Genomic DNA, 26,079 nt, shown 5'->3' with positions numbered 1-26,079 from the left:
ATATAAATAAAATACAGCCAAATGACCCACATATGTACAGTATATGAGCAAATAACCCATATAAATAAAATACAGGCAAATGGCCCATATAAATAAAATACAGGCAAATGACCCATATATGTACAGTACAGTATATGGGCAAATAACCCATATGAATAAAATACAGGCAAATGGCCCATATAAATAAAATACAGGCAAATGGCCCTTAATGTATAAGGGCATATGGCCCGTATGAATAAAATACAGCCCATATATTTATATGGGCAAATGGCCCATATAAATAAAATACAGGCAAATGGCCCATATATGTACAGTATATGGGCAAATAACCCATATAAATAAAATACAGGCAAATGGCCCATATAAATAAAATACGGGCAAATGGCCCATATATGTACAGTATATGGGCAAATAACCCATATAAATAAAATACAATCAAATGGCCCATATAAATAAAATACAGGCAAATGGCCCATATAAAAAAAATACAGGCAAATGACCCATATATGTACAGTACAGTATATGGGCAAATAACCCATATGAATAAAATACAGGCAAATGGCCCATATAAATAAAATACAGGCAAATGGCCCATATACGGTATATAAAATACAGGCAAATGGCCCTTAATGTATAAGGGCATATGGCCCGTATCAATAAAATACAACCCATATATTTATATGGGCAAATGGCCCATATAAATAAAATACAGGCAAATAACCCACATTTGTACAGTATATGGGCAAATAACCCATATAAATAAAATACAGGCAAATGGCCCATATATATAAAATACAGGCAAATGGCCCTTAATGTATAAGGGCATATGGCCCGTAAAAATACAGCCCATATATTTCTATGGGCAAATGGCCCATATAAATAAAATACAGCCAAATGACCCACATATGTACAGTATATGAGCAAATAACCCATATAAATAAAATACAGGCAAATGGCCCATATAAATAAAATACAGGCAAATGACCCATATATGTACAGTACAGTATATGGGCAAATAACCCATATGAATAAAATACAGGCAAATGGCCCATATAAATAAAATACAGGCAAATGGCCCTTAATGTATAAGGGCATATGGCCCGTATGAATAAAATACAGCCCATATATTTATATGGGCAAATGGCCCATATAAATAAAATACAGGCAAATGACCCACATATGTACAGTATATGGGCAAATAACCCATATAAATAAAATACAGGCAAATGGCCCATATAAACAAAATACGGGCAAATGGCCCATATATGTACAGTATATGGGCAAATAACCCATATAAATAAAATACAGTCAAATGGCCCATATAAATAAAATACAGGCAAATGGCCCATATAAAAAAAATACAGGCAAATGACCCATATATGTACAGTACAGTATATGGGCAAATAACCCATATGAATAAAATACAGGCAAATGGCCCATATAAATAAAATACAGGCAAATGGCCCATATACGGTATATAAAATACAGGCAAATGGCCCTTAATGTATAAGGGCATATGGCCCGTATCAATAAAATACAGCCCATATATTTATATGGGCAAATGGCCCATATAAATAAAATACAGGCAAATAACCCACATATGTACAGTATATGGGCAAATAACCCATATAAATAAAATACAGGCAAATGGCCCATATATATAAAATACAGGCAAATGGCCCTTAATGTATAAGGGCATATGGCCCGTAAAAATACAGCCCATATATTTCTATGGGCAAATGGCCCATATAAATAAAATACAGCCAAATAACCCACATATGTACAGTATATGAGCAAATAACCCATATAAATAAAATACAGGCAAATGGCCCATATAAATAAAATATAGGCAAATGACCCATATATGTACAGTACAGTATATGGGCAAATAACCCATATGAATAAAATACAGGCAAATGGCCCATATAAATAAAATACAGGCAAATGGCCCTTAATGTATAAGGGCATATGGCCTGTATGAATAAAATACAGCCCATATATTTATATGGGCAAATGGCCCATATAAATAAAATACAGGCAAATGGCCCATATATGTACAGTATATGGGCAAATAACCCATATAAATAAAATACAGGCAAATGGCCCATATATGTACAGTTGTCACTCAGCATCAAGGGTTGGAATTGGGGGTTACATCACCAAAAATGATTCCCGGGCGCGGCTACGCTGCTGCCCACTGCTCCCCTCACCTCCCAGGGGGTGATCAAGGGGATGGGTCAAATGCAGAGGACACATTTCACCACACCTAGTGTGTGTGTGACAATCATTGGTACTTTAACTTTAACTTTAACTATATGGGCAAATAACCCATATAAATAAAATACAGGCAAATGGCCCATATATATAAAATACAGGCAAATGGCCCTTAATGTATAAGGGCATATGGCCTGTATAAATAAAATACAGCCCATATATGTATATGGGCAAATGGCCCATATAAATAAAATACAGGCAAACAACCCACATATGTACAGTATATGGGCAAATAACCCATATAAATAAAATACAGGCAAATGGCCCATATAAAAAAATACAGGTAAATGACCCATGTATGTACAGTATATGGGCAAATAACCCATATAAATAAAATACAGGCAAATGGCCCACATAAATAAAATACAGGCAAATGGCCCATAATGTACATATAAAATACAGGCAAATGACCCATATATGTACAGTATATGGGAAAATTGCCCATGTATATATATATATATATATGTATATATATATATATATATATATATATATATATATATATATATATATATATATATATATATATATATACCGTTCAAAAGTTTGGGGTCACCCAAACAATTTTGTGGAATAGCCTTCATTTCTAAGAACAAGAATAGACTGTCGAGTTTCAGATGAAAGTTCACTTTTTCTGGCCATTTTGAGCGTTTAAAGGCCTACTGAAACCCACTACTACCGACCACGCAGTCTGATAGTTTATATATCAATGATGAAATCTTAACATTATAACACATGCCAATACGGCTGGGTTAACTTATAAAGTGACATTTTAAATTTGCCGCTAAACTTCCGGTTCGAAACGCCTCTGAGGATGACGTATGCGTGTGACGTTGCCCGGCGAACACGGGTATGCCTTCCACATTGAAGCCGATACGAAAAAGCTCTGTTTTCATTTCATAATTCCACAGTATTCTGGACATCTGTGTTCGTGAATCTGTTTCAATCATGTTCATTGCATTATGGAGAAGGAAGCCAAGCAAGCAAAGAAGAAAGTTGTCGGTGCGAAATGGACGTATTTTTCGAACGTAGTCAGCCACAACAGTACACAGCCGGCGCTTCTTTGTTTACATTCCCGAAAGATGCAGTCAAGATGGAAGAACTCGGATAACAAAGACTCTAACCAGGAGGACTTTTGATTTGGATACACAGACGCCTGTAGGGAACTGGGACAACACAGACTCTTACCAGGATTACTTTGATTTGGATGACAAAGACGCAGACGTGCTACTGTGAGTATGCAGCTTTGGCTTTTTTTTGCGTATGTACGTAACTTTTTTAAAATATATAAGCTTTATGAACCTTGGGTTAGGTGAACGGTCTTTTGGGCTGAGTGATTGTGTGTGTTGATCATGTGTTTGAATTGTATTGGCGTGTTCTATGGAGCTAGGAGCTAGCAGAGGAGCTAGGAGCTAGCATAACACGTACCGTACCGGACGTGCGCGTCACGTACGTAACTTTTTAAAAATATATAAGCTTTATGAACCTTGGGTTAGGTGAACGGTCTTTTGGGCTGAGTGATTGTGTGTGTTGATCAGGTGTTTGAATTGTATTGGCGTGTTCTATGGAGCTAGGAGCTAGCAGAGGAGCTAGGAGCTAGCATAACAAACACGCAGGTGTTATTATGCAGGATTAATTTGTGGCATATTAAATATAAGCCTGGTTGTGTTGTGGCTAATAGAGTATATATATGTCTTGTGTTTATTTACTGTTGTAGTCATTCCCAGCTGAATATCAGGTACCGTGAGTATGCAGCCTTGGCTGCTAAACATTCGATAACTTGACCGTATGTGCGCGTCACGTACGTAACTTTTTAAAAATATATAAGCTTTATGAACCTTGGGTTAGGTAAACGGTCTTTTGGGCTGAGTGATTGTGTGTGTTGATCAGGTGTTTGAATTGTATTGGCGTGTTCTATGGAGCTAGCAGAGGAGCTAGGAGCTAGCATAACAAACACGCAGGTGTTTTTATGCAGGATTAATTTGTGGCATATTAAATATAAGCCTGGTTGTGTTGTGGCTAATAGAGTATATATATGTCTTGTGTTTATTTACTGTTGTAGTCATTCCCAGCTGAATATCAGGTCACCCCCGGCTCTCACAGCATCTTCCCTATCTGAATAGCTTCAACTCCCCACTAGTCCTTCACTTGCACTTTACTCATCCACAAATCTTTCATCCTCGCTCAAATTAATGGGGAAATTGTCGCTTTCTCGGTCCGAATCTCTCTCACTTCATGCGGCCATCATTGTAAACAATAGGGAACTTTGCGTATATGTTCAACTGACTACGTCACGCTACTTCCGGTAGGTGCAAGCCTTTTTTTTATCAGATACCAAAAGTTGCAATCTTTATCGTCGTTGTTCTATACTAAATCCTTTCAGCAAAAATATGGCAATATCGCGAAATGATCAAGTATGACACATAGAATAGATCTGCTATCCCCGTTTAAATAAAAAAAATTCATTTCAGTAGGCCTTTAATTGACCCCACAAATGTGATGCTCCAGAAACTCAATCTGCTCAAAGGAAGGTCAGTTTTGTAGCTTCTGTAACGAGCTAAACTGTTTTCAGATGTGTGAACATGATTGCACAAGGGTTTTCTAATCATCAATTAGCCTTCTGAGCCAATGAGCAAACACATTGTACCATTAGAACACTGGAGTGATAGTTGCTGGAAATGGGCCTCTATACACCTATGTAGATATTGCACCAAAAACCAGACATTTGCAGCTAGAATAGTCATTTACCACATTAGCAATGTATAGAGTGTATTTCTTTAAAGTTAAGACTAGTTTAAAGTTATCTTCATTGAAAAGTACAGTGCTTTTCCTTCAAAAATAAGGACATTTCAATGTGACCCCAAACTTTTGAACGGTAGTGTATATATATATATATATATATATATATATATATATATATATACATATATATATATATATATATACATATATATATACATATACATATACATATATATATATATATATATATATATATATATATATATATATATATATATATATATATATATATATATATATATATATATATATATATATATATATATATATATATAAATAAATAAATAAATGTATATGGGCATAAGGCCCACATAAATAAAATACAGGCAAATGACCCATATACTGTATGTAGAGTATACAGGCAAATGACCCATACAAATAAAAACATGAGCCATTTGCCTGTTGTAAAAAGGTTTGGACTTGGACTCTTCAGCAGGTTGAAGTCTGAGAACGTAGGAGCACGTTGTAGCTGACGGACTTGAAATCACAAATAAAAGCTATCAGACAGGAAGTCAAAAAGCTCGATGGCCTTGTTTTCACCGGTGTGTCATCCTGCGGTAGCCCTTATCCTCCCTGACATCAGCCCTCTGACTTCCTTTTGCGCACTTTTTCGCTGAAGATGCAGATCCGAGAGCGCCCATTCGCTGGGGCGCGCGGCGACAAACGCCGACACGTGGCGTCACGTCAAGGAAAGAAAGCGTCACCTGCTTTGGTGCTGAGGAGGAAGACGAAGACGTCGCTGCTGCTGAAGTTCTTCACCGCCAGGTTGCGCTCCTCGCCTCGGACCGAGCCGTCCAGGCGCTCGTAGCTGAAACCTGCAGGTGGACATTTGCAGATGACGGTCATTGGCGGCCTGCTCGGCGGAAATCAGTCCGGCCGTGGCTCCATTAATAAGAACCTTTCCTGCAGATGATTGATTTTAGAACCCTCGCCTGTGCTCAGCCTGAAAAAAACCTTGACCTTGCACAGGAAGTTCAACTTTTTGGCACCAAATATAGACATGCTAGAGCAGGGATTCTAAACCTCTGGTACGTGTGCCACTACTGGTACGCCAAAGAATCACTTGATTAAAGTACAGCGTTTTATTTTCCTACATTCAAGCACAGTGTGACTGTTCAAACTGTGTGTAATGTTGCAGGGTTCAAAAATATTACATCTGTGAATCTTTGGGCACCACACGATTCGATTCCATTCTTGGATTCCATTCACAATCGATTCTCAATTCACAATCTATACTTTTTTAATAACAGTGCCAGTTCTATGATTAACTACATTCCTCCATAAAATAGATAAACAGCTCTGATTAATGTCTATATTACTTAAAATAAAACTGGTTTTGTTTAATAAAGTCAAACACAAATAAGGCAACAGGAGACGTATCCAACACTTCTCCTTTCTAAAGTAAATATGTACAGCAGATATCTACATCAACATCAACAATGTGATTTGTTTGAGTGGTTGGACAGGACAGGTTTGAAAAAAAAAAAAAAAATAAATAAAAATATTACTATTATTATTTTATATTTTTAATCAATTCTTTTTTAAATCAATTAATTTACAAGTAAAAATCACGATTTATTCGGAAATCGATTTTTTTTTACATCACTATTAAATATACATGTAAAATAAAACCTCTGCTTTGTTTTTAATGAATACTTGGGCCTATTACGCTACTGTATATTAATGTTGGCCATTATGTATGGACCCAAAACACTGCCAGTAAGATTTGGTACAGAATTTTAAAAAATCACAATATAGGGCTTCCGTCTGCTCCAACGTCTCACTCTTCCTTCGTGCTGGCTTCTAGAAGCAGCAGTTCATCCTCAGTATATTCAGCTTGTGAAAGATAAGGTTGTGAATACTCATTTGTCCAAAAATAGTCCTCTTTGTTGTCTGTTACCAAGTCTGCCATGATTAGAACACATGCCTTTGTTTCCGGAAGTAGGAACACACATTTGTTGCCAGAAGTCGGAAGTGCATTGCTATGGAAACAGAAATTATTCCGCTGAAAAAAAACAGTCCCTGATTAAAATGACCAAAATAGGGTAAATATTGTACATATTAAATAATGTTATGAAAGTGTCTGTTACTACATTTTATATATACTTGCATTGTGTATATTGTACATATTACACATTGTTATGAAGGTATCTGTTACTACATTATATATATACTTGCATTGTGTATATTGTACATATTACACATTGTTATGAAGGTATCTGTTACTACATTATATATATACTTGCAGTGTGTATATTGTACATATTACACATTGTTATGAAGGTATCTGTTACTACATTATATATATATACTTGCATTGTGTATATTGTACATATTACATATTGTTATGAAGGTGTCTGTTACTAAATTATATATATATACTTGCAGTGTGTATATTGTACATATTACATATTGTTATGACGGTGTCTGTTACTACATTGTATATATACTTGCAGTGTGTATATTGTGCATATTACATATTGTTATGAAGGTGTCTGTTACTACATTGGATATATACTTGCAGTGTGTATATTGTACATATTACATATTGTTATGAAGGTGTCTGTTACTACCTTATATATATACTTGCAGTGTGTATATTGTACATATTACATATTGTTATGAAGGTGTCTGTTACTACATTATATATATACTTGCAGTGTGTATATTGTGCATATTACATATTGTTATGAAGGTGTCTGTTACTACATTGGATATATACTTGCAGTGTGTATATTGTACATATTACATATTGTTATGAAGGTGTATGTTACTACATTATATATATACTTGCAGTGTGTACGTATATTGTACATATTACATATTGTTATGAAGGTGTCTGTTACTACATTATATATATACGTGCAGTGTGCATATTGTACATATTACATATTGTTATGAAGGTGTCTGTTACTACATTACATATATATACTTGCAGTGTGTATATTGTACATATTACATATTACAAGGTGTCTGTTACTACATTATATATATATACTGGCAGTGTTTATATTGTGCATATTACATATTGTTAAGAAGGTGTCTGTTACTACATTATATACCTGTATATACTTGCAGTGTGTATATTGTGCATATTACATATTGTTAAGAAGGTGTCTGTTACTACATTATACTGTATATATACTTGCAGTGTGTGTGTATAAAATGTTGATGAAGGGTTTTGAAGGTGACTCCCATTAGTCACATCTTCTAAGCGTTTTTTATCATTAAAGTTAAAAGTGGCAATGATTGTCACACACACACTAGGTGCGGTGAAATTATCCTCTGCATTTGACCCATCCCCACAGGGGAGCAGTGAGCAGCAGCGGTGGCCGCGCCCGGGAATCATTTAGTGATTTAACCCCCAATTCCAACCCTTGATGCGGAGTGCCAAGCGGGGAGGTAATGGCTCCCATTTTTATGGTCTTTGGTATGACTCGGCCGGGGTTTGAACTCACGACCTACCGATCTCAGGGCGGACACTCTAACCACAAGGCCACTGAGCATCTTTAAAATAGTAAAAAAAACAAAAAGACGTGTGTTCTTGTTTCTCATAACAAAAATAGTGTAGTTCCCCTTTAAAACATAAACCATAATAAGCATACATGGTTCCTATTTTCTTCTATTTTAGTCCAAATTTAAACATGCTAGGCTATAGGCTACTAGGAGCTAGCAGCTACACAACAGCTAAGCACCCAATACCACACAGACTAGACATACGTAATAATCATTTACCAACATCGCAGTGTAATTTGTCAATATAAACAAGTATCAAATTATTATAGTTGCATATTACTTAAACATACAAAGCCTCCAAGACAGTATTAGAAAGTATCCAGTAACAAACGTGTCCGCATCATTCAACTTTGTGATTTCATAAATTATTGTGACGATGAGGTGTTACCACTTCACTTCAACTTAAAGACAGCTTTCAAGACAGTTAATAACAATTAGGTTATTGTTTCTTTTAGTTACCATTGTTCTCTGTTTGACTCGTTTCACTTGATCAAAACCCTTACTAACAATCCACACTGCAAAATAATACAAAGTATGGATGATTCCTGCTGATATCGTATCAGGCCAATATCAGTAAAGGACCATACCAAGTGAAAAAGGTGTACCAGGACGCATCAAATTATTACTACAACCAGAGTGTATTCTGGTGTACAAGGGGAAGAAAAGGCAGTAAGGATATTTCAAAATAAAAGGTGGAGATATCCAACACATTGGTACAGGTGTAAGCATCATCCCCACCTCTGTACTCCATGTAGTCCTGAAGGATGTCCAGCATTCTGGTCATTTGGGAGAAGAGCAGAACACGATGGCCGCTGGAAGCACACATGATAGCAATCAGATTGAGCACAGTGTAATAATCCACTCTCTCCTGCAGTGCCACAATATGCCCTCTAGATGGTGGCAGTGCACACACCCTGCTTGCAGGTAAGCCAACATGCTGTCCAGGAGGCAGAGCTTCCCGCTGGCCTCAATCAGATGCTCTCCCATCTCGAAGGGCTCCGGCTCCACTCCTGCGTGATCACAAGGGGAAGAGTCCATGGCCACGCTGGTTCAGGACCGTGGACCAGGTCTTGGGTACGTGCGCAGGGGGTCTCACCGTCGAAGAGATACGGGTGATCCACGCACTTCCTCAGCTGGATCAAGATGTTGAGCAGACGGGTCTTGTTGCTCTGGTCGCTCCCAAAAGCCTCTAAGATAACAGAGTTAGTAGCAGGTGAGCTTCTACGAGTGAAGACTTTTCCTGTACTTTAGAAGTCAGCCCGTTTAGGCAGGTATCTAAACAAGTCAGCCCGTTTAGGCGGGTGTCTAATAAGTCCGTGCGTTCAGGCAGGCATCAAACGAGGCCAGCCAGTTCAAGCGGATGTCTAGAAAAGTCAGCCTGATTAGGTAGGCATCTTGAAAGTTAAGCCCGTTTAGGCAGGCGTCTAGAAAAGTCAGCCCGATTAGGTAGACATCTTAAAAGGTCCGCCCGTTTAGGCAAGCATACTAAGAAGTCAGCCCGTTAAGGCAGCAATCTATAGAAGTCAGCCCGTTTAGGCGGATGTCTAATAAGTCCGCCCGTTTGGGCAGGCATCTGAAGCGGTCAGCCAGTTTAGGCGGTTGTCTGGGAAAATCAGCCCGTTTAGGCAGGCGTATTAAAAGGTCAGCCCGTAAAAGTCAGCCCGTTTTGGCAGGTATATAAATAAGGCAATGTTTAGGAAAGTATCTAGAAAAATCGGCCCGTTTAGGCAGGCGTCTAAAAAGGTCAGCCCGTTTAGGGAGACATCTATAGGAGTCAGCCCGTTTAGGCGGGTGTCTAATAAGTCCGCCCGTTTGGGCAGGCATCTGAATCGGTCAGCCAATTTAGGGTGTTTAGGAAAATCAGCCCGTTTAGGCAGGCATAATAAAAGGTCAGTCTGTTTAGGCAGGCATATGAATAAGTCAGCCCGTTTAGACAGGCAACTAGAAAAGTCAGCCCTTTTAGGCAGGCATATAAAGAAGTCAGCGTTTCGGCAGGCATCGAGAAAATTCTGCCAGTTTAGGCAGGCGCCTAAAAGGGTCAGAAGGGGAAAGAAAGAAGTGAGTATTTAGGCAGACGTCTAGAAAAGTCAGCCCGATTAGGTAGGCATCTTAAAAGGTCAACCCGTTTAGGCAGGCATACAAAGAAGTCAGCATTTAGGCAGACATCTATAGGAGTCAGCCCGTTGAGGCGGGTGTCTAATAAGTCCGCCCTTTTGGGCAGGCATCTGAAGCGGTCAGCCAATTTAGGGTGTCTAGGAAAATCAGCCCGTTTAGGCAGGCGTAATAAAAGGTCAGCCCGTTTAGGCAGGCAAATTAAGAAGTCAGCCCGCTTAGACAGGCAACTGGAAAAGTCAGCCCGTTTAGGCAGGTATATAAAGAAGTGAGCCGTATTAGTCTTGAAAAGAGCGAGAAAATACTCTTGAAAAAAATTAATTTGTGTCATAGCCAATTATGCAAATTATGATGACATCATCTTGATACTACCATAGATACCGTTATCTTTGGCTCCGTGTGCATGAGTGGGGCGGAGCTTACATGGTGGCACCAGGAAGAGGGCGTGTATTACTGTTAGCAGCTCTATGAACATGAGCGTTTTGAGTCATTGTGACTGAACATGGAGTAATAACCGTATGGTATTTGTTGATGCTCACCAAGGTCCTTCATCAGGAGGGCTTTGTAGTACTTCTTCTGCAGCGCCGACATTCCGTGGTAGACCACCAGCTCGCTCTTCTTGGGCAGGTCCAGCGCCACCTCCGACTTGACCCGGCGGAGCAGGAAGGGCTCCAGGACGCTCTGAAGCTCGGTGGCTGGGGACGAACGGCCGCAGGAGATCAGAGCCAAGTTCTTTACGGCGCACCTGGTCACCGACGTCAGCCCTACCGAGCGCGGGTCGACTCTGGACGTCGGAGTAAGCCTGGACGAAGTGGTCCTCGTCCTCGGCTGAGAAGATTGTGGGCTGGATGAAGCTCAGCAGGGAGTAGAGCTCCTGCAGGTTGTTCTGGATGGGAGTTCCTGTCAGCAGCACTCTGAAGCCCGCGGAGAACTGGGACAGGAAGCGGACAAAACACGTCAGCGGAGGAGCGGGAGGACGGGAGGAAGACGTCGGCTGCTCGGTACCTGCGTCAGGGTTTTGTGCAACAGAGACTTCGGGTTCTTGAGCCGGTGAGCCTCGTCTACGACCAGCGCCTTCCACTTCCACCTGAGGACGTGATATATGCTGACAACCCCATTTTCACAGACTATTGATAACCACAACATATTCAAACAGGCATCATTTCATTTCTTACTTGATCAAAGGGCAGTTCAAGTGCAAGTGCTCTACCTAGTGGCCAAATTGGTGTATTACACTTTACATAGTGGCCAAATTGGTGTATTGCACTTTACATAGTGGCCAAACTGGTGTATTACACTTTGCATAGTGGCCAAACTGGTGTATTACACTTTGCATAGTGGCCAAATTGGTGTATTACAGTTTAGATAGTGGCCAACTTGGTGTATTACGGTTTACTTAGAGGCCAAATTGGTGTATTATAGTTTACATAGTGGCTAAATTGCTGTATTACAGTTTATTAAGTGGCACAATTGGTGTATTGCACTTTACATAGTGGCCAAATTGGTGTATTATACTTTAAATAGTGGCCAAATTTGGTGTATTACACTTTACTTAGTGGACAAATTGGTGTATTACACTTTACATAGTGGCCAAATTGGTGTATTATACTTTAAATAGTGGCCAAATTTGGTGTATTACACTTTACTTAGTGGCCAAATTGGTGTATTACACTTTACATAGTGGCCAAATTGGTGTATTACACTTTACACAGTGGCCAAATTGATGTTTTACACTTTACATAGAGGCCAAATTGATGTTTTACACTTTACGTAGTGACCAAATTGGTGTACACTTTACATAGTGGCCAAATTGATGTTTTACACTTTACATAGTGGCCAAATTGGTGTATTACACTTTACATAGTGGCCAAATTGGTGTATTACAGTTTGGATAGTGGCCAAATTGGTGTATTACAGTTTACTTTATGGCCAAATTGGTGTATTATAGTTTACATAGTGACCAAATTGGTGTATCATACTTTACATAGTGGCCAAATTGGTGTAATATAGTTTACATAGTGGCCAATTTAGTGTATTTTACTTTACATAGTGGCCAAATTGGTGTATTACACTTTGCATAGTGGCCAAATTGGTGTATTACAGTTCACATACAGTTCACACTCATGCTACAGTACACACATCAATAGGGACTGGAGGTCGGCTGTAACGGCTGACCTCCTAATTGTAACTACACAGTAGACACTCTGGGGGCCTTGTACACATGCATGGGGGGGTTGGGGTTCGGGAGTATGGCACACCCCTCATTGCCTCCTCGACCAGCGCGGGTTGCGAGGACTGCGGTCTGGTGGCCTGCCATTCCCGGGCAGAGACCTCGCTGAGGGTGTGAGGCTTTTATTCATTTATTATTATTATTTATTTATTATTATTATTATTATTTTTATTTTTATTTTTGTTTTTGTTTTTATTTTTATTTTATTTTTAAATTATTTTTAAAATCTATCTATCCATCCATTTTCTACCGCTTGTCCCGTTCGGGGTCGCGGGGGGTCGCTGGAGCCTATCTCAGCTGCATTCAGGCGGAAGGCGGGGTACACCCTGGACAAGTCGCCACCTCATTGCAGGGTAAACACATTATTTATTTGTGTGGCGTCGCGCGGGTTTCGCTTCCTGTGTCTCGGTTGTTTGGGCGGTGGTGTGTTTGTGCGGGTTTGGGTTTGGGTCTTTTGGTGGGGGAGGTGTTAGTGTCTCTTGTTTGCATGTTGGCGTTTGGGCTGACTGGCGGGCTGGCGCTGGCTGGTCTCCGTGATCCTGTTGGCGTGTGGTTGCCGGTCGCAGTTTTTTCAATCGCTTTGATTTGATCGAGTGGTGCTGGCTGTCTGGGGGTATTGCAGCTGCTGTTTCTGCTGCCGTTTGTTTGCGGTGTGGGCGCCCGTGGCTGCTGGGTCTGGTGCAGGGGGGTGGTTGATGTTGTGACTGGTGGCAGCGCGTGCACGTGGTGGTTGTCAGGGCTGACAAACTTGCCGGCGTCATATTCGTTTATTGTCGTGTGGGTTGGCTTGTCGGGCGGCGTGGGCCTGGGATGCCCTTGCGCCCGGTGTCATGCCGTTGTATTGGGGTCACCCAAACAATTTTGTGGAATAGCCTTCATTTCTAAGAACAAGAATAGACTGTCGAGTTTCAGATGAAAGTTCTCTTTTTCTGGCCATTTTGAGCGTTTAATTGACCCCACAAATGTGATGCCCCAGAAACTCAATCTGCTCAAAGGAAGGTCAGTTTTGTAGCTTCTGTAACGAGCTAAACTGTTTTCAGATGTGTGAACATGATTGCACAAGGGTTTTCTAATCATCAATTAGTCTTCTGAGCCAATGAGCAAACACATTGTACCATTAGAACACTGGAGTGATAGTTTCTGGAAATGGGCCTCTATACACCTATGTAAAAGTTTGGGGTCACATTGAAATGTCCTTATTTTCAATGAAGATAACTTTAAACTAGTCTTAACTTGAAAGAAATACACTCTATACATTGCTAATGTGGTAAATGACTATTCTAGCTGCAAATGTCTGGTTTTTGGTGCAATATCTACATAGGTGTATAGAGGCCCATTTCCAGCAACTATCACTCCAGTGTTCTAATGGTACAAAGTGTTTGCTCATTGGCTCAGAAGGCTAATTGATGATTAGAAAACCCTTGTGCAATCATGTTCACACATCTGAAAACACTTTAGCTCGTTACAGAAGCTACAAAACTGACCTTCCTTTGAGCAGATTGAGTTTCTGGAGCATCACATTTGTGGGGTCAATTAAACGCTCAAAATGGCCAGAAAAAGAGAACTTTCATCTGAAACTCGACAGTCTATTCTTGTTCTTAGAAATAAATATTTGTGTGTGGCGTCGCGCGGGTCTCGCTTCCTGTTGGGTGGGGTCCGTGCCCGTGTGGCCCGACCTTGCGCTGTGGGGTCTCTGTTGGCGACCTGATGTGGTGGCGGCGCGGCGCCCGTGTCTGGTCTGGATACTGTGTCTCGGTTGTTTGGGCGGTGGTGTGTTTGTGCGGGTTTGGGTTGGGGTGGTGGGGTCTTTTGGCGGGGGGGGGGTGTTGGTGTCTCTTGTTTGCGTGTTGGCGTTTGGGCTTGCTGGCGGGCTGGCGCTGGCTGGTATCTGTGATCCTGTTGGCGTGTGGTTGCCGGTCGCGGTTTATTTTTTGATCGCTTTGATTTGATTGGGTGGTGCTGGCTGTCTGTGGGTGTTGTGGCTGCTGTTTCTGCTGCCGTTTGTTTGTGGTGTGGGCGCCCGTGGCTGCTGGGTCTGGTGCAGGGGGGTGGCTGATGTTGTGACTGGTGGCAGCGCGCGCGCGTGGTGGTTGTCGGGGCTGACAAACTGTGTATATGTGTGTGTATGTGTGTGTGTGTGTATGTATGTATGTATGTATGTATGTATATATATGTGTATGTGTATGCATGTGTAGGTGTGTGTATGTGTACATGTGTATGTTTATGTGTATGTATATATATATGTATGTATATTTCTGGGGGTACGTTCTGGGCCTGCCTGTCGGGTGGGGGTCGGCGCCTCAGGCTACTGCATCCGGACTGCGTGTCTGGAGCTCCTGGGTCCCGCCGTCCATCCCTTCCGGGTGGCCGTCTTGGTTGGGGCCTGCTGGGTCTGGTCCCTGCGTCTACTGTGGTGGCTTGGTGCTGCAGGGTATTCCGAGGTGCTGCGAGTCAGCCAGTTGTTGGGGTAGCGACCTTGTGTGTCAGCATGTCTGTGATCTTCTTTTTATTATTTTTTTATTTATTTATTTATTTATTTATTTTTATAAATAGATTTAATTATTTATTTATTTATTTTCCCCCCCCTTTTTAAAAAAAATATATTTTATTAATATTATTATTATTATTATTATGTATTTATTTATTTTATTTATTTATTCCCCTACCTCGGGGGGGGGGACTCGGCGGGGCGGTTGCTGGTTGTTCCATCTCCATCGTTGGGGTCCCTGCGGGTGGGGTGGGTGGTTCCTGTGGCCCCGTGCTGGGTGGTCCTGTGGCGGCCGGCTTGGGTGGGGTGGCCGTGGGCTGGCCTCGCCGCGCTCTCCGGGAGTGGGGGGGGGCTCGTGGGGGCCCTGTTGCCGGTGGGGCGGGGGCGGTCTTCCCGTCCGGTTGCGGGGGGTCTCCGGGCCCCTCGGGCGGGGCGTCCCGCCTTTCTGTCCGTGTGGGGTGTGGTCTCTCGCTGGCTTGGGGTCTGGCTTCCCCCTGTTTTTCTCGTGCCTTGTCCTCTGCCGGGTGCGTCTGTCTGCGGCCTGCTGCTGGCCCTTGTGGGCGGCACGGTGGGCCAGGCTCTGGGGTTCCTGTCGCTGTCCGTCTTGGCTGCGTGGGGGCGGTGGCCCCTGGTTCCCTGGGCACCACACCTACTGTTTGTGAGATGGGTTCTCGGGGAGGCTGGGGCCGTACTCTGGCTCCCGCACACACTGGGAGTCAAATGTATTGTACATGCAAATTCACATATACTCACACACATACATACAGACATACATAGGTACCTACGCTCCCACATACATATACAAATAAATACAGTACATATTTACACACTCAAAGTTCATACATCCACACGCACATTCATTATACAAACATACTGTATACACATACTGTACATATACATTCACTGTAAAAACATACATATACACATACTGTACATATACATTCACTGTACAAACACACACATACACATACTACACATACATTCACTGTACAAACACACACATACATATACTGTACATATACATTCACTGTACAAACACACATTTACACATACTGTACAAATACATTCACTGTTCAAACACACATACTGTATACACATACTGTACATATACATTCGCTGTACACACATATACACATACTGAACATATACATTCACTGTACAAGCACACATACACATACTGTACATATACAAGTACATATGCACACATACACTCATGCACATAATCACGTTTCATCAAACATATATTAACGTTGTTGCCCTAGGGTAAACTGGGTATAACACATGGCACACTGACAAAGCTTAACCTATTGTTACTATAACAATCTACAAGGTTAAGGTTGCTTCTCTTTCTTCCCCTCCATTTTTCTGCATTCTTTCGTATCTCAAGTTATCATTACGTATATGTATTGTTGCATTTGAACAATTGTATTGTTGATAATAAAGGTAAAGTACTGGTATTGTTTATTATCAATAGCACTATTTCTATTGGTATTCATATTGCTCCATTTTTAGTGTAATAATGCTCATTGTCATTTCTGTATTTTTTTTTTTTTTAATTTTCGCTAACTGCTTATTTGCTATTACTTTTACCATCATATTTGTACATGTCGTATTTGCTGATGTTGCTCTGTTGTTGTTGTTGTTGTGTTTGCTGTTGTTGTTTTTGTCTCTCTGTCTAATCCCCCTCTTGTCCCCACAATTCCCCCCTCTGTCTTCCTTTTTCTCTCTTTCTATCCCCTCCTGCTCCGGCCCGGCTGCACCAAATGATAATATAAATACATTTAATAAAGTCAAAATACAAGTAAGGCAACAAGAGAAGTATCCTACACTTCTCTTTTGTAAAGTAAATCTGAACAGCCGATATGGGCATCTGCATCTGCTATATGATTTGCCCGAGAAGCTGGGCAGGACATTATAAAAAAAAAAATAAATAAAAAAAAATAAAAAAAAAAAAAATAAAAAAATAAAAAAAAAATAAAATAAATTAAAAAAAAAAAAAGAAAAAAAAAAAAGAAAAAAAAAGAAATAAAGGCTATTCCACAAAATTGTTTGGGCGACCCCAAACTTTAGTAGTGTACGTGTACATATTATGTTAACATAATGGGTGGATAATTAATATAATTGGATATTAAGCGTATGTGAAAGTTCAACTTCTACCTTATTTACTTCCATGACAAACTCCTTAAAGTTTTGTAATCAATCAGAATAATCATGCAACTAAAATGCACCAAACATCTATGGAAAGTGTTTTGCAATTTTCCCATCATTTGTAATGGAAATGGGTGTAATTTTGAATGTTTTATGGTGCATGGACATTTTTTTTTTAAATATCCACAAAATTCAATGAGCAGGTTGTGTTATGTGTGGCCATGCTGGATGTTTTTGTTAGTTTTTTTGAACCATGACTAGGGAAGGTTGTTTGCATTTGGCCATTTAAGTAAATGATTCATATTTGTGATTTAGAGCATAATTAAAGGTCATTGACCTGGATTACTCACATTGTCCACTAGATGGTGACATAATAACAGAGTCAACATTTTCAGACTATCAAATTGCATGAAATCTGCCTGATTAGCACGTGTAAAAGGTGGGTTGTGTTTTGTGCACATAAAAGTGGACACGTGACTATAAAATAAAATTTCAGTCAGGACACTCACCGTCGCAGGAAAGAAGCGTCTTTGAGACAGAGCTGATGAAGAAATCATTTCAAAAAATCAATACGGGCGCAAAGTGTTGCTGACATAGAACATTCCCTCACCTCGTATGTGGTGAGCAGGACATGGAAGTCCTGCTTGTCGGCGTCTGCTTGAATCTGGGCCCGTCTGTCTCGATCTCCCTTGTAGCACAGGACCGTCAGGGACGGGGCAAAGCTAGGAAACAAGAATGGCTGTGATGTTGGTCCTTTTACAGCAGACCTGGGCATTCTGCGGCCCGCGGGCCGCATCCGGCCCTTTGTGCGTCCCTGTCCGGCCCGCGTGAGGCCAATTATAAATTACAAAATACATTTTAAAAAGTATCTATGTCGAGTGTGCAATACAACGGTGCTGCTTTTGTTTTGAAAATCGTTATTTGTATTACTTCCGTGTGGACGTGTGCGTGATTGTGAGTGAATGTGAACAACTGCAATTACAAAATAAAGTTGAAAAAACATCTATGTCCTGCGTGCAATACAACTGTGCTGCTTTTATTTTGAAAAGTATTATTTATGGGCGTGTGTCCGTGTGTAACCTGCGAGTGAAGGTGCACATGCAGCGACAAGTGATGCACGGTTTACACCCGAGACGCCAAAAAGAGAAAAGTTGATGAGGAATGCCGTGTTTTCAACAACACATGAACTGCAAAGCAACGTCCCCTCACCTAAGGTGCGTGCCTGCGCAATAGCGCACTGCTCAAGCGTCCGCTGGGCGCAGCAAGTATATGCCGCGCACCAAATCAAATCCCATCTGAATTATAAACAAAATAAACATATTTATTCTATGGAATTTTGCAATGCACTTTGAGTGACAGTGACAACAAGCGGCCCTAATGGTGTTCGTCAACACCGTTCAATTGAACACCGTTCAATTATTGTAACGTCTATCGAGATGCTTCGAGGACAGGAATTATATCGATCACTTTATTGAACAAAACTGTTTATATTCGGACATAACCACACCAAAAACATGAGTAAAACAATTCTATCTCGAAAAAATAGTCATTTTCTGCCGTACAAACCAGGCCAAAACCAACTTGTCATCTGTCACCAACACGCATAGCACTAAACCACTGGTGCGTTTAAGGCCACACAAAAAGTCGGATAACTCAAACACCACACAAAGTTACACTATGACTCCTCAGTCATACGTGTGCTTATTTTACTGTCATTTATTATTAATGTTAATTTATATATATTAGTCATGGAATGCTGTTACACACACTGTTGAAGTATTACTATTATTATTATTATTTTTATTATTTATCTTACAGTATATATCAAAAATAATATTGAGCAAAATTTAATTGAAATATTGTCGATGTGGCCCTCCAGCAGTGCTCGGGTAGCTCATGCGGCCCCCTGTAAAAATTAATTGCCCACCCCTGTTTTACAGGGTTGTCTTGTCACAATACCAGAATTCCAGTCGTCCATACCGAGGAATTTGCACGATTCTCCATACTTATTTGACACCACAGTAAACATTTAAAAAACTCAACCCATGTACTTCACTAAAACATATATTTAAAGACAAATCTTTTTTATTCATTACTAGTATCAACATTTCAGGGGGTAGCGGGGGGTGTATATTGTAGCGTCCCGGAAGAGTTAGTGCTGCAAGGGGTTCTGGGTATTTGTTCTGTTGTGTTTATGTTGTGTTACGGTGTGGATGTTCTCCCGAAATGTGTTTGTCATTCTTGTTTGGTGTGGGTTCACAGTGTGGCGCATATTTGCAACAGTGTTAAAGTTGTTTATACGTCCACTCTCAGTGTGACCTGTATGGCTGTTGACCAAGTATGTCTTGCATTCATTTGTGTGTGTGAAAAGCCGTAGATATTATGTGACTGGGTCGGCACGCAAAGACAGTGCCTTTAAGGTTTATTGGTGCTCTGTACTTCTACCTAAGTCTGTGTACACAGCGACGTTTTAAAAAAGTCATAAATTTTACTTTTTGAAACCGATGCCGATCATTTTGAAACCGATACCGATCATTTCCTATATTACATTTTAAAGCATTTAAAATCCGATATTATCGGACATCTCTAATTGTAACATTTGAGACTATGCCATCTAATAGGCAACTTGAGTAATTCAAGTCAATGACCTTTAATTATGCTACGAATGAGAGTAAGCACAGCATTTACTTGTATGACCCAATGCAAACAACCTTTCCTAGTCATAGTGCCAAAAAAATAATAATCCTACCAACATAAAATGTCAACACACATGGTCACACATCACTGAACTTTGTGGACATTATAAAAACAATGTCCACTCGCCACACATAATTCCAAATTACACCCATTTAAATCCCCTGCAATGCATGATGGGAAAAATACAAAATGCTCAATTTTTGGCGCATTTTAGTTGCTTGACATTTCTGATTGATTACAAAACTTTAAGAAGGTTGTCACAGAAGCAAACCAAGTAGGAGTCGAAATTTCACCTACCCTTACTATCCAATTATATCAATGATACATACATCATATTAATATAATATGTACACATACTTTACATGCAGTCGGCTTTCGGCCCTCACCCTATTTATTTTTAGCCCGATGCAACCCCTAAGTCGAAGAGTTTGGACACCCCTGCTCTAAGATGTGTTTTCGAGGCAACCAGCACTGCATTAGGAGGCGTAAAAGGGGGCGTGGCCATGAGGAACAGCAAAGCAGATTGGAGAAGAATTCTCACAAGACAGCCCTGTCAAATATTTCAAACATATTTGGGGATAACTACTGAAATTAAAATGTTTTTTATTCATTAATAAATTCAACAAATTGGGTTCCAGCAAAAAGAGAACTTTTTAATGCAAGGCAAATGGTTATTATTTATCTATTTCACTAATTATTTATTTTTTAAACACTTAATTCTAGTATATCTTATGTGCTGATGTACTTCTGTGGTATTTGTAAAAAAAAACAAAAAACAATGATACCGATAAAAAGGTATGGTGTTTTTTCGTGTTGCTATCAATACTTATGACAATGCTATTACAGGGGAAAGAAATGAAATATACATCAAAGAAGTTGAGCATCTTACCGTTCCAACTCATTCCTCCAGTTCTCCATGACAGAGAGCGGGCTCAGGACCAGAAATGGACCTTTGGTACCAACAGCTGCAGACATGTAGACCAGCAGGGAGATGGTCTGAGGACACAAATACTGGTAAGTGGTAATGTCTTTTTGCACTCATCTTAAAACACATTTTAGAGCCTCAATCATGCGTATTGTAGGGAAAGTACCAAAAGTACCTGCATTAACATTCATTACCTTTTTTTTCTTTTTGACCGTCTTTTACCTTGTTTTATCTTATTTTACCTTTTATTTACCTTCTAATTAACTTATTTTACCTTCTATGTTCCTTTTTTTACCTTTCATTTACCTACTATTTAATTTATTTACTTTCTATATTCCTTCTTTTACTTTTTATTTACCTTGTAGTTTAATTATTTTACCTTCTATATTCCTCCTTTTATCTTTTACTTACCTTTAATATTGTATTAACGGTATAGCTCGGTTGGTAGAGCGGCCGTGGCAGCAACTTGAGGGTTGCAGGTTCGATCCCCGCTTCCGCCATCCTAGTCACTGCCGTTGTGTCCTTGGGCAAGACACTTTACCCACCTGCTCCCAGTGCCACCCACACTGGTTTAAATGTAACTTAGATATTGGGTTTCACAATGTAAAGCGCTTTGAGTCACTTGAGAAAAAGCGCTATATAAATGTAATTCACTTCACACTTCACTATCTTGTATTTACGTATTTTACCTTTTATTATTTTGCTAACCCTTTTATTTACCTTCTTTTTCCTTTTATTTACCCTACTACCTTTTACTTACTTATTTTATCTTTTGTTTACCTGCTATATTCTTTCTTTTAACTTTCATTTAACTTATTTTACCTTTTAATTACATGGTTGTCCCTTTTATTTACCTTATTTTCCCTTTTACTTACTTTTTTTTACATTTTATTTAAATTATTTTCTTTGCATTTACCCTATTTATCTTCAAAATTCCTTCTTTTACCTTATTTTACCTTTTATTTACCTTAAATTTAGCTTTTTCTACCTTCTTTTTCCTTTTATTTCTCTTATTTCACCATTTATTTACTAGTTGTATCTTCTGTTTACCTTCTTTGTTCATTCATTTACCTAATTTTACCTTTTATTTACCTTCTATTTAACTTATTTTACCTTCTATTTTCCTTTTTTAACCTGTAATTTACCTCATTTTACCTTTTATTTACCTTCTATTCAATTTATTTACTTTTTTATTCCTTCTTTTACCTTTTATTTACCTTCTATTTAAATGATTTTACCTTCTATATTCCTTATTTTTATCTTTTATTTACCTTCTATACTGCATCTTGTATTTACTTATTTTACCTTCATTATTTTACTAACCCTTTCATTTACCTTCCTTTCCCTTGTAAATACCCTACTTTTACTTTTTTAATTACTTATCTTATCTTTTGTTTACCTTTTATATTCTTTGTTTTAACTTTCATTTACCTTATTTTACCTTTTAATTACATGGTGTTCCCTTTTATTTACATTATTTTCCCTTGTATTTACCTTTTGTTTACTTATTTTATCTTTTGTTTACCTTCAAAATTCCTTATTTTACCTTACATTAACCATATGTTACCTTTTATTTACCTGATTTTACCTTAAATTTAGCTTTTTCTACTTTCTTTTTCCTTTTATTTACCCTATTTTACCATTTATTTACTAATTTCATCTTCTGTTTACCTTCTTTATTCCTTCATTTACCTTCTATTTACTTATTACTACATTCCTTATTTTATGTTGTATTTACCTTCTATGTTGCATCTTTTACCTTCTATTTGCCTTGTATTTACTTATTTACCCTCGTTTGCCTTCTTTTTAGCTTGTTCTATCTTCTTTATATTTTATTTACCTTATTTTCTCTTTTTGTACTCTATTTTACCTTATGTTTACTTATTTTATATTCTGCTCACCTTCTATATGACTTATTTGACCTTTTATTTACCTTCTATTCAACTTATTTTACCTATATTTACCGTTTTTTACCTTCTTCTTGGCATCGTTACAGTGGATATTAGTAGAGATCCACCCATTTGTTTACATTTAAGAGCACTGGCTTGCTGTTAGCGGTGAGCTATTGTATCCCCCTACGGTGTGTAGTGAAGCATGTTTAGCTATTCCTCGTCCTCCAGTGATAATAATACTTGTAAGAAACTTACTATATTTGTTGCCATGGCGGCGAGGATTAGTGACCTCGAAATAGCTAAAATAATGTGTTTACCGTTTCACACATCTTATCTCGCTCTCCTGTCTCCACACTGTTTCTGCTTGTTAGTGCTTTGTGTGTGTGTGTGTGTTGACTCAAAGGGGTGTGTCCCTCTGGGGGCCAAGCTAACTTCCGGTTTTCTCACGAAGATGTTTGTTTTGTTTTTGTCTGTGTGTTTTTGGTTTGGGATGGCCACCGTAAACTAGCATGACAGAGCCCAGATGCACTGCAAATGTTGCTTGGATGTTTGAAAAGTTCGTTTTTTTTTTAACCTGGCAGGTTTTTCCCAAGCCCATCTCGTCGGCAAGGATGCATCCCTGCTGCTCCTTCAGGCACTGCGTCAGCCATTGGACGCCGTCCAGCTGATAGGCCCTCAGCTGTATTCCTGCCGGCCAAATGTAGAGTTTGAAGAAGAAACTAGCCACCTTCAAGTACACTTTTTGGATACGAAGCCATTAAGTTGCAAGTTACCTCGTAAACCCCACCGCTGTACGTCGCTCTGACACAATGGCGTCTTCTTTTTCGCACCTATTAACTTTTTAATCTGCAGCAACAATTCCGTCATATTTCCACAGCAACAGCACAAAATGATTGAAAATAAAACGACACTTCCGCCTTGGTCACATGACCCAAAGGGCGCAAGCGCGCGCTACCTTCGAATTTAATAATATTACTTATTCACAACTTGCTGCCTGAATTTAAAAAATATAGATTTAAGGTTATTTATATGATCACAATAGTGAATGGATTCAATGACATATTAGCAGTTATGTGCCTTTATAAGCGGAGTTTATTAATATGATCGAAGTTCCTGGGTTGGTCACGTGACCTAAAAAGGCGGAAGAACACGCTCAAAACACAATAGAATACTATATATAGTTTTGTATAATCAAAGATGTGTTATATCTGGTAGTTAGCTAGTATGAGACGTGACAAAAAAGAAAAAAAAACATATTATAACAATTCTGTCATATTTCCACAGCAACAGCACAAAATGATTGAAAACAAGGTCTGACAGACATTTCCGCCCGTCTTGGTCACATGACCCATACGGCGCGAGCGCGCGCTCACTTCAAATTTAACAATATTACTTATTCACAACTTGCTGCATGATTTGAAAAAAACATATATTTAAGGTTATTTATATGATTACAATAGTGAATGGATTCAATTATATATTAGCAGTTATGTGCCTTTCGAAGCGGAGTTTATTAATGTGATCGAAGTTCCTGGGTTGGTCGCGTGACCTAAAAAGGCGGAGTTTATAATCCGCTCAAAACACGGTAGAATACTATATATAGTTTTGTATAATCAAACATGTGTTGTATCTGGTAGTTAACTAGTATGAGACGTGACGAAAAAGAAAAAAAAACATATTATAACAATTCCGTCATATTTCCACAGCAACATGACAAAATGATCGAAAACAAGGTCTGACCGACACTTCCGCCCGCCTGGGTCACATGACCCAAAGGGCGTGAGCGCGCGCTCACTTCGAAATTAACAGTATTACTTATTCAAACTTGCTGCATGATTTGAAAAACATATATATATGTAAGGTTATTTATATGATTACAATAGTGAATGGATTCAATTACATATTAGCAGTTACGTGCCTTTCTAAACGGAGATTATTAATGTGATTGAAGTTCCTGGGTTGGTCGCGTGACCTAAAAAGGCGGAGTTTATAATCCGCTCAAAACACGGTAGAATACTATATATAGTTTTGTATAATCAAACATGTGTTGTATCTGGTAGTTAACTAGTATGAGACGTGACGAAAAAGAAAAAAAAAACATATTATAACAATTCCGTCATATTTCCACAGCAACATGACAAAATGATCGAAAACAAGGTCTGACCGACACTTCCGCCCGCCTGGGTCACATGACCCAAAGGTCCCGAGCTCGCGCTAACTTCGAATTTAACAGTATTACTTATTCACAACTTGCTGCATGATTTGAAAAAAATATATATATGTAAGTTTATTTATATGATTACAATAGTAAATGGATTCAATGACATATTAGCAGTTATGTGCCTTTCAAAACGGAGTTTGTTAATGTGATCGAAGTGCCTGGGTTGGTCACGTGACCTAAAAAGGCGGAGCTTATGAACCGGAAAAACCCGCTCAAAAACACAGTAGAGTAACACATATATAGTTATAAATTTGGTATTTTTATAAACGACTGCAACATAGAAATGTTTGTCAACATTATCCTCCAGGGAAAAACATTTCTACATAAATGTCGATTTATGAAAGTAAAGCCTACATTTTGTAATTGGCCTAATGGTTTAGAATAGAAAGTACTTTATTGACCCCTAGGGGAAATTCAGCACCACAGTTCGCTCACAATAGAAAATAAACACTTAGGTATTTTTACATGTGAATAATATAAATACAGTCTATTATACAGCATTATTCACATGTGAATAATATAAATACAGTCTATTATACAGCATTATTCACATGTGAATAACAAATAGTCTATTATACTGCATTATTCACATATGAATAACATAAATAGTCTATTATACAGCATTATTTACATGTGAATAATATAAATACAGTCTATTATACAGCATTTTTCACATGTGAATAACAAATACAGTCTATTAAACAGCATTATTTACATGTGAATAATATAGTCTATTATACAGCATTATTCACATGTGAATAACAAATACAGTCT

General features: G+C 39.0%; 1 protein-coding gene across 1 annotated transcript in view; it reads right to left on the bottom strand.

The window, feature by feature from the left end:
- Positions 1 to 23,999, bottom strand: part of chd1l (chromodomain helicase DNA binding protein 1-like) — a 55,921-nt gene extending 31,922 nt beyond the window's left edge. The window contains exons 1-12 of the mRNA XM_062038559.1: positions 23,858 to 23,999; positions 23,659 to 23,771; positions 21,157 to 21,263; positions 18,181 to 18,292; positions 18,080 to 18,111; positions 11,710 to 11,791; positions 11,473 to 11,635; positions 11,244 to 11,399; positions 9,689 to 9,781; positions 9,506 to 9,602; positions 9,331 to 9,404; positions 5,781 to 5,891 (exon numbers count right to left, since the gene is read on the bottom strand). Of these exons, the coding sequence (XP_061894543.1) occupies positions 5,781 to 5,891; positions 9,331 to 9,404; positions 9,506 to 9,602; positions 9,689 to 9,781; positions 11,244 to 11,399; positions 11,473 to 11,635; positions 11,710 to 11,791; positions 18,080 to 18,111; positions 18,181 to 18,292; positions 21,157 to 21,263; positions 23,659 to 23,771; positions 23,858 to 23,951 (1,234 nt within the window). The 5' untranslated portion in view covers positions 23,952 to 23,999. The remainder of the gene's footprint in view (positions 1 to 5,780; positions 5,892 to 9,330; positions 9,405 to 9,505; positions 9,603 to 9,688; positions 9,782 to 11,243; positions 11,400 to 11,472; positions 11,636 to 11,709; positions 11,792 to 18,079; positions 18,112 to 18,180; positions 18,293 to 21,156; positions 21,264 to 23,658; positions 23,772 to 23,857) is intronic.
- Between the last annotated feature and the right edge of the window lie 2,080 nt (positions 24,000 to 26,079).

This window comes from Entelurus aequoreus, linkage group LG27 (genome assembly GCF_033978785.1).
Source record: "Entelurus aequoreus isolate RoL-2023_Sb linkage group LG27, RoL_Eaeq_v1.1, whole genome shotgun sequence".
NCBI lineage: Eukaryota > Metazoa > Chordata > Actinopteri > Syngnathiformes > Syngnathidae > Entelurus > Entelurus aequoreus.
The sequence above is the reverse complement of the archived record's forward strand: the minus strand, read 5'-3'. Positions and strand labels throughout refer to the sequence as shown.